Source organism: Heliangelus exortis, chromosome 4 (assembly GCF_036169615.1).
Source record: "Heliangelus exortis chromosome 4, bHelExo1.hap1, whole genome shotgun sequence".
Classification (NCBI taxonomy): domain Eukaryota; kingdom Metazoa; phylum Chordata; class Aves; order Apodiformes; family Trochilidae; genus Heliangelus; species Heliangelus exortis.
The window spans coordinates 30,068,917-30,078,412 of record NC_092425.1 but is presented as its reverse complement, the minus strand read 5'-3'; the positions used below and the strand labels follow the sequence as shown (position 1 = coordinate 30,078,412).

Sequence of the window (9,496 nt, the reverse complement as noted above, 5' to 3'; positions counted from 1 at the left end):
CAAATGGGCACCAGGAGAATGGTGACATTCAGTAATGGGTTCCTGTGGCTCCAACACCTGCATCACCATGTACTGCACCCTCCCACTGCCATGGACACCACCATTCAGCTATGGACACTGGTGGTTTGTTTGGAAAGTAGAGAGTAGGGAATTAAGGAGATTTCCAGAGGTTTAGGGTCCTTCTTTTGGTAAGTGAGTCATATTATAATTAAATGAAGATAGGCACAGGTCTGAGGTGTTTGTAGGCAGATGTAAATAGTGTAGCTTAAGATGGAGACTCGGACTGCCTCAGGGCTTAGATTTTGACCAGAGAGTAGGAAAATTATTTTCTAAAGAATAGTTTACAACCTGTGCTTCTATTTCAGGAGCTCTGCACTGTCTAAGGCCAGCTTTGGCTCCTACACCACCTGCTTGTCATGGTTACTTTTGTGAGGAGATCCTCTGAAACTCAGAAACAGTCCATAATTGTAGGTCTAGTTCTTCCATAATGTTAATATTCAGCAGAAACACAGAGAGAAAGTGCCCTACGTTTAAGATAAAGAAATCTCCCAAAAGGTTATATGTAGCAAGACGAACCTCTTTTAGGGCACGGCGCTCCAAGGTCCAACCAGGTGTTCCAGCAGAAACTCACGAATAGTGCTCTGAGTCTACTGCCCTCAGGGCTGACCAGCCTGGATGGCTGCTATTGCTCCGAAAGCGACCTCCCCCTGGCTTCCTCGGGAGTGAGCCGAGCCTGTGCTTCAAGTTTCACCTTTTATTGGCCCCCTAATCCTGCTCATGCGCAGCTGGGGCCCACCCTAATCAGGCACAGGTGGGCTTAACACAAGCTCGTTCCCACTACCTGGCAATTAGTGCCACCTGGTTGCCTCGTTTCACTACAGTTATACATGTAGCAAAGAATTTTATGTGTGCTTTTGGTAGATCAGATATCTGAGCAAACGCTTTACTTGCAGGTAGTGTTGCAACACCACAAGTATAATTACATTTGGACAGCACAGGAAGTTCACAAGTATTTCCAGTCACTTTTTCTGGTTACTCAATTTTATTGCAATAATGGGAATGTATTGGGTTAAACGGGTTAAATATTCTGGGTGCATCTACCTGCACTGAGAAAGATGGTCCTGATACCTCCTCTTTGCAAGGAGGTAGATGGGGACTCGATATGACACAGCACTCACTTTTTACATGACCTCCCAGAGCAGGCATCTTAATGCAACTGTAGCAGATCTTTTGCAGTTTTGCTTTGTTACACTTAACTATTTAAAATTAATGTATTGATAGATTTGGAAGATTGTCCCCTAGAAATGACCATTCCTGCCATGGTCCCAGTGTGCTGCTCGTGGCACACAGGGACTGCAACAACACCCTCCCAGCTGTTTGCACCCTCTGCAGACAGCCCAGACACAGGAGCCATTCCAGGGCTGACTGTCACCCTGGGGATCTGAGTGCTGCCATTCCTCCAAGGCAGGATGAAGCTATAACCAACATTTGCCACTGTGCAATTCAGAAACAGGATTTTTCTTGCCATTTTTAGCCTTCTCTTTTGTAGGCTGTAAGATGTGTACTTTGCCATCCTCTCAGAGGAGCTGCATGCTGTCTCCCCTACATATGTATCAGGGACCATTAGCATCCTATTTGTCCATTCAGGTTCCTTTGCTATATTTACATCTTACAGTGCATAAAGTTGATCACAAAAGGAAAGACAGTCAAAGCTACTATTTACAGAATAAATATTTTTGGCTATTTTTATCTTGCTTATAGGTATCAATGGCTGTTTTCAGATAAAACATAAGGGGAAAAAATGATAACATAATTTACTGTGAACCTTCCCCACTGCTCCCTGAAAATCTGTGAATGATGTATACTGCACTTCCCTTTAGTGTGGTACACTGAATCACAGGAAACTTCATGCTGGAATGGCTCTCAGAATGTCTCTAGACCAACCTTTTGCTCAAAGCATGATCAGATACCAAATCAGTCAAGGTTGCTCAAGGCTTTATCCTGCCTGGAAATATCACAGCTTTGCACCTAAAACACAAACCCCTCCTTGCTCTCCTGTCTTTACTTCACTAACTCATGTTTCAGAAAGAACCAATGTGACTCTGTATCTTGAAGCTTTTATGGACATATTTCAAAGATTAAACTCCCTAGGAGCTCACTGTAAAATGAGTAAGGTTGATAAATAGGTCTCAATTAAAAAATTCATGCGTGCAACCACACAATGTGAGTGATTCCTAAATAACTTACAGTGCAGCAGATCTAAAGATAATTTAATTTTGCTTGAGATTAGGCAGGTACTTCAAAATTTTGCTGCACTGGGGTCTAAATAATTTGAAACACAGGGTGGAAAACCAAAGTTTTCAAAATCAAACAGACTGCGGGCATTCTGCTGACTATTACATTCAGTATTTGCACTGTTTGCAAGACCACTGGGCAGCATCTCGCTTTTCCACAAGGCTCCCATCTGGCTGTTTACCACTGCAATCTCAAAGGCTGTTTGCACTCCACTTTTGAGGTATTCTTGCATTTCAAGCAGGTTGGGTTTGTTTACTTGTTCAGGGATGTCCTAGTACAAAGACACTCTATGGAGAAACTGTCAGGTCCTGGAGATTAAAAGCCCAATATTGTATAATCAGCTTCATTGGACTGGTTCAGGAATCGGTTCAAACTGCAGAGATGCCATCAGTAGACAGGTGATTTTCGTGAACAATACCGACATCTTCAAACGAGTATCAGAACCGCGTTATACTTCATGTGATGTATACTCACAGGGGGTTTCAAAGCGCTCAGGCAGATAAATGCAGACAGCCGAGCTCTGGGGCTGGGCAGAGGGTGCCGGAGAAGCCTGTTGCCGCGGGGATCCCTGCCGCCTGTCCGCACCGGCACCGGCAGCGCTGCGCACCCCGCGGAGGGAGAGGCACAGAGAAGGACAGAGCAAGGCGGAGGCCGCTGCGTCCCCCCCGGCCCCGCCGCTTCTGGCATTTTCTGCACACAGACGTAGGGCGGGCTGGGGTCCCCCCCGCTGCCGGCCGCGCCCCGCTCCCGCGGAAGGATGGGGCATTTGGGGTCAGGCAGTGCCGCCGGATTCCCACAGCCCCGGCCGGGCTTTCCCCCGCCCCGCATCTCCTCGACACCGACTCCCCCTCCCCCGGGGACTTTTTTTCCCGCGGCGAAACCGCCCAACGGGGATGGCACCGGCGCCCCTGCGCCCCGCGCTTTGGTCCTGCCCTGCTCCTCCCTCTCCCCCCGTCGCGGCGCGGAGTGGGCGAGCCCGCCCCTATATAAGAGCCGGGTGGGCGGCTCCGTGCTGCAGCGCCGAGGGCAGGGGGTTTGTGGTCGTGTTGTTGCGGGGGACATCGTCGTGTCTGGGGCGCAGCCTGACCACTTCCCAGCTTCCCGCCGCCCTGCAGCCATGGCCTGGCAGCCGATGGAGATCAACCCCGAGGTGAGGGGGCCACGGGGAGGGGACTGGGGGCTGCAGGATGAGGATGGGGCCGTGCAGGTGGGATGGGAGCGGGCTTTGGGGCGCTTTCTTTCCTCGACACTCATCCATCTTCCCCCGCATTGTTTTCCAGATGCTGAACAAAGTGAGTCTCTGCCGCTAGACAGCTGCGGGCGGGCACCCCCTCTCCTCCTTCCGTCTCTCTGCATTCCGCCCTGCCGGGGCAGCGCTGGCCGGAGCGGAGCGGTAGCGCTGCGCGGGGTGCGGCCGCACCTGCGGAGCGATGTTGGGACCGCGCCCTCCCGGGGGCGCCCCCTCGGGCGGGCAGTGCCGGCAGAGGGCGCCGCGCGTTGTGCTGTGTCACCGGGGCGGGGGGATGGATGGATGGATGTGGTGATGGATGTGGTGATTGTGATGGATGTGGCGGCCGTGCCACCCACTCGCTGTGTCCCGTGCAGGTGCTGTCCCGGCTGGGGGTGGGTCCCGGCTGGCGCTTCGTGGACGTGCTGGGCTTCGAGGAAGAGGCGCTGAGCGCTGTGCCGACCCCGGCCTGTGCGCTGCTCTTGCTGTTCCCCCTCACCGAACAGGTAGGCGGTGGGTGAGCACCATCCCCGCGGCTGTTGTGGCCCTCCAGGGCCGCTCCGTTTCACAGGTCCTCTGGGCTGCGGCCCTGGAGGCAACAGCTGGATGAGCTGCGTTCAGGCACTGAGCCTGTGGCTGGCTCCGTGCTAAGTGACAATTTGTGCTGTCCAAGGTTTCTGTTGTCACCCCAGGGAGTAGGGCCAACAAGGCCACATTTGGCCCAAATACTCCTGGAGAAAAAAGGCTGTTCTCAGCAGTAATGTCTGTACCTGCTGGCTGATAGCAGGTAGCTGTGCTCTGCCCAAGCATCACATGGTTGGGGGTGTGTTTGTCTTGCACCAGGGTGGGGTGGTGGGTAGTCCATGCTGGGTGCTTGGCCTCAGCCTTCAAATAGCCTGAAGTAAAATGAACCGAGCAACAAAACATGGCCTCTTAATTTAGTCTTCCTTTTACACTTTGTGTATCAGACCGAGGAAAAAACAGGAGCATTCTTGAGCGTGAGGAATAGCAGTTCTGTTACCATGCTGAATCATTGTGTCTGGAGAGGCCTAAGCTGCTCTATGACTGACAAATACAGTCCAATCAGTGCTAAGGAAGTAGATGAGGACATGAGCTTTGAAATAAAGTATTTTTAACATATTCTTAAAGAAAGGATTTTATCCTTTTGGTACAGGTGGGTTTTGCTCATATGTTGTACTGATGGGGAGGGGGTTCATGAAGGGAAGGAACCTGCAAAGGTGCACAGGCAGATTATTGCAGAGACATGCAGAGTAGTCTCATTAAGTGGACAAAAGCAACTGAGAGAAGGTATAAAAAGAGCCTACCTACTATGTGATTTCCCATCGTAAGCTATTTCCAGTGTACCAAACAAATGGAGAGGCCTTTGTATATGACTGAGTCATGGAAGTAGTCCATTAAGGCTTGGCCTGCATCCAGCATAGACAAATGATGCTTTACTGGGCCTATGCCACAGAGATGACTTTCTGGGAAAATCTTTGTCCAGTCCTGAGACTTAACTCTCCTGCACAGCTCATTGTCTAGTACTTTGAACAAAAAGATAACACTGTGGCGAAATTCTTAAAATTGTTACATGTTTACAGCATGAGAACTTCAGGAAGCAGCAGACTGAGAAAATAAAGGACCAAGAAATCAGTTCCAAGGTGTATTTCTTGAAGCAGTCAGTCAGTAACTCCTGCGGGACAATTGGTCTGATACATGCAGTTGCTAATAATAAAGACAAACTGAAACTTGGTGAGTATGAATATTCTGAAGTGCTTGAATTTCCACTTTGTTATAGCTGAGAAGTGTTCAGTGGATATGGCTATAGGAGATACCTGGGGCTTTTATGCAAGCCAAGTTAAGGCATGTAGTACTGTTTCAGTTGCTAAGTGGGCCTTTGAGATCTGAGAGAGGGATGTGTGGTCTCACCTACTGCCTGAAATGCAGAAGGGAATGTACTTGGGCTTCAGCCTGGTAGCTGCTTGAGGTATCATCCCAGTGAGTGATGCAAGAGGAAAAGGGCATGTAGTAGGACTGGCCAAAGTCTGTAATTACAGAATTATCAGAGAATTATCAGAGTTGAAAGGGACCTCTAGAGATCATCTAGTCCAACTCTCCCACTAAAGCAGGATCACCCGGAGCACATTACACAGGACTGCATCCAGGCAGGTTTTGAGTATCCCCAGAGAAGGGGACTCCACAACCTCCCTGGGCAGCCTGTTCAGTGTCACCCTCATAGTAAAGAAGTTTTTTCTTACGTTTCAATGGAACTTCTGTGTTCCAGCTTGTGCCCATTGCCCCTTGTCCTGTCACTGGTAATTACTGAGAAGAGTCTGTCTCCGTTTCCTTGCACCCACCCTTTAGGTACTTAGAATCAAAGTGGGAAGTATCATGTTCAGAAGTAGCTATTGACATTGGTCTTGATGGTGTCAACTCAAGAAACAAAATTCTTCATGCAATCTATGTCTAATGTAAACTGAGTTGCTAAGGGCAGCCTGTGTAAATCAGTCAAAGTTTTTTCTGACAAAGTAGTATAGGGTGATAAGGACCTATAAGTAGACTTTTCCTGCAGAGGTAATAGTTCTAATGGTTCTCTTCCTATAGAAATGGATATAAAACTGGCTTAGGCAACTGGTGGCTGGAAACTTCCTAGGAAATAGGATTACAAGTTCTTATCAAAAAAAGGTTGTTGTTGAGTCCAGGAAATACTTTATTTAAAGACTAGAGATGTGCAAAATAAAACTTAACTCACTGTCCCAAGAGAATTTGAACCTTTTGGGTATTGTGAGTTTCCTTCTTATACAACAGAAAACAAGTATGGAAGACTAATTGAGAGTAGATTTGCTTTACTCAAAAGGTTTCTCTGGTATAATACATTCTTAATGAGTCGAATGATGCAGCACATCTTTTGTGGAAGACTAGAACTTGGCACATCTTAGTGCTGCACTACTAATGTATGTTCTGGAAAGCCAAAGTTAGCCTAACATCAGCAAGTGCTCTGTTCATTTGAAGTCAGTGAAACAACTTAATTTCATCTCCTTGTATTCTGTTAGTTGATAATTAGGTGCCAGCTGTAAGGACATTTTTCTTTTAATTTCTTCAAAACAGGACTGAACACCTTGGCTATATTTGCAAGGGGTGGGAATGAGAAAAGCTAAATCCTATTTGAAAGTGAGTTTTGAGACAAGCTCCCAGAGTATCACAAACCACTTAATGTGGGTTGTTTGTGTAGCTTCTGGATAAATAGCTTACTAAGCTCACTTACTAAATGGTAGTTTTGCTTACACTGGAGATTGTTTTAGGTTGAATGCAAGGACTTCTGGTCAACCGTGCAGCAACCATTGATTATTGTGAGCTGCATCTGAACTGTAACTGATGCTTTACCTAATCTGAATAAAGTCTTTGATCATCTTGTGCAGATGAGGGGTCTGCCCTGAAGAAGTTTCTTGATGAAACAGCTGATCTGTCTCCTGAAGAGAGAGCTAAACATTTTGCAAATAATAAGGTATATGAACTATACAAATTGCTGACAGCTATCAGCATTTAAGGATGTAGTAACCTGTATCTGCTTTCTCTTAAGGCTATACAAGAAATCCACAATTCGGTTGCACAAGAAGGACAGTGTCGGGTAAGATTTGAACATGTAACATCTTGGGAGAAGGGGTTAATGAAGGTGGTGCCAGACCAATTCTTTGTCTGGCAGATAGCTATTGGAGCTCATGAGGGAAGAAAACTAAGTGACCCATAGGAAACACTTGTGCAGGGTTTCTTCCTCAAACAGGGACTGAAAATTTGGTTTTAGACTCGGTCTGAATAGATGATTAAAGACCTCTTCATCTAAACTAAGTTTTCAGTTCATTGCTGTTGCTTTGTGGTTGATATCACCTCTGTCCTTCAGTCACAGGGAGTGCTCCCAGTACTAGGTTGGTTTTTTTTTGTTGGGTTTTTTTTTTGTTTGTTTGTTTTTTGTTTTGGTTTGGTTTGGTTTGGTTTGGTTTGGTTTTTTTGTTTTGTTTTTTTTTTTTTGCAATATAACAAATTGTTAAAGTTGCTCAAATCAGGACAAAGATGTATGTAATGGTCTCTCCTAAGGTTGATGACAACAGTGTGAACTTCCACTTCATCCTGTTTGTCAACGTGGATGGGCATCTCTATGAACTGGGTAAGGACACAAGAATTTGGGAGTTGTAACGGGCCTTGTTTACACTGTACAGCAGTGTTGGGGGCCCAGGCTAGATACAGTGTGCTGGTTAAACTGTTCACTGAGGATGTCAAAGCCAATACATAATTTGTATCTTGACCTGAAGAATTTTATTGAAGATGGGTTGCACAGAAGGCCTTGTGAAGCAGGTAATTTCTGGTAGAGCTGGGAATACCTAGTCCTCTTCTCACTCAAGCTATGTATTTACAAGTTATTTTGACCTCCCATATATCTTCATGTGTGTACTTGTTTCTTGGGCCCACTACTGTCACTTTTGCTAATTCAGAAGTAACACTAAGTATAGTGAGTGATCGGACTTTATTTCACAGATGGGCGTATGCCATTTCCTGTGAACCATGGCACAAGCTCAGCTGACTTGCTATTGAAGGTAAGACTTTTCCCTTGCTGCTTGTTTCCCTACAGCAAGTGTAGTCTCATGGTTTAAGTGGCTGATTTATTTTCTTCCAAGGATTCTGCTAAGATCTGCCGACAATTTACAGAACGTGAAAAAGGAGAAGTTCGTTTTTCTGCTGTGGCTTTCTGCAAGTCTGCCTGAGACAATGAAGAGATGCAAGGAAAGCAGTCTAATAGCACACCAGTAAATGCAGTCTAAACTCCAGTGCTTCAGTACTTGTTAAACACAGCTGTTCTGGTAACTTGTTTCCACCTTTTGCTATACACAGGAGCAACATCAGCTGAGCTTATGCTAAAGGATGAGCTCAAGTTTTAATGTGAACAGTTTGGACACATCAGATGTCTTTAGACTCTTTTTTCACATGTTAAGTAGAAAATGCTTAACAGGGCTTGTTTAATCTGTATCATGTCAATTGAGCTGTTGGTTGATATTTCCTTGTTCTTAATGAGAATAAAATGTTTTGCTGGAAGCCTGAATGGACTAAAGTGATCACTATCTTTCTCCAAAAGGAGTTAAGGATTTATCTCTAAACTTTGTTCTCAAAGGGCTGTCCTCCGAATAGAAAACTAATGTCAGCCTCAGGTTAGCAGGGCAACTGATTTTTTTTTCTAGTGTTCTGAAAGTCTGGATGATCTGAAAGGATGGAGAGCTGCACCAGTGTCTGCATAACATGTTCCAGTGCTGCATTACTCTCCTGGTAAAGCTTTTTCTACTGTCTAGCCTAAAAGTCTTAAGCTGCAATTTACCATCCTGAATACATTTATCTTAGAAGTGTAAGGTGTGACAAATGAACACTCAGATGTCAACTTAAAGATGTCTGTTTCTGAACAGAGGCTATTTGTATTAATGCTACAAGCAATAGAATACTTACTGAATTGGTTGGTGGTGTTTCCTTACAGAAGACAATATTAGAACAGGCTTTTTTCCCTACCTGTGGTTAAAAGACATCTGCTTGCTAATGCTGAGCACATTCCTCAGCTAGCCAGTGTGTGCTTAGTAGCTTGTGACTCTTAGGCCTTGAAAGAGGCTCTATGACCTGTCCCTTCCAGCATTACTTAAAGGTAAAACCCACCCCACATGAACTCTTACCAGCAGGATGAAATTCTGGATTCAAGATAGCAAATGTAGATTACATATTCCTTGATCTCACTTCTCTGACCTGTGGAAGCTATTCTTACCTGAGCCTAGCTTCTTTTTATCTGCAGCTCCTTGCTGATACCTCAGGTAGGAAGGGATAAAGCACCCTTTAATTCAGAACTTTCTTTTAAGGCATTATGTCCCACCCTGTGCCTGCCAGCCATTTTGTTTGGTACTGGGTAGCTTGTGTTCTTTGGTGGTTGCTGATGCTCTGTGAATG

General features: G+C 45.9%; 1 protein-coding gene across 1 annotated transcript; it reads left to right on the top strand.

Annotated features, from left to right (window-relative positions):
- Positions 1 to 3,302: 3,302 nt before the first annotated feature.
- UCHL1 (ubiquitin C-terminal hydrolase L1) lies at positions 3,303 to 8,615 on the top strand. The gene is made up of 9 exons (XM_071743664.1): positions 3,303 to 3,445; positions 3,576 to 3,587; positions 3,901 to 4,029; positions 5,125 to 5,275; positions 6,943 to 7,028; positions 7,104 to 7,151; positions 7,616 to 7,685; positions 8,054 to 8,112; positions 8,194 to 8,615. The coding sequence occupies exons 1-9, from the start codon at positions 3,413 to 3,415 to the stop codon at positions 8,278 to 8,280; spliced, it is 675 nt and encodes a 224-aa protein (XP_071599765.1). The 5' UTR covers positions 3,303 to 3,412; the 3' UTR covers positions 8,281 to 8,615.
- The last annotated feature ends 881 nt before the right edge of the window (positions 8,616 to 9,496 follow it).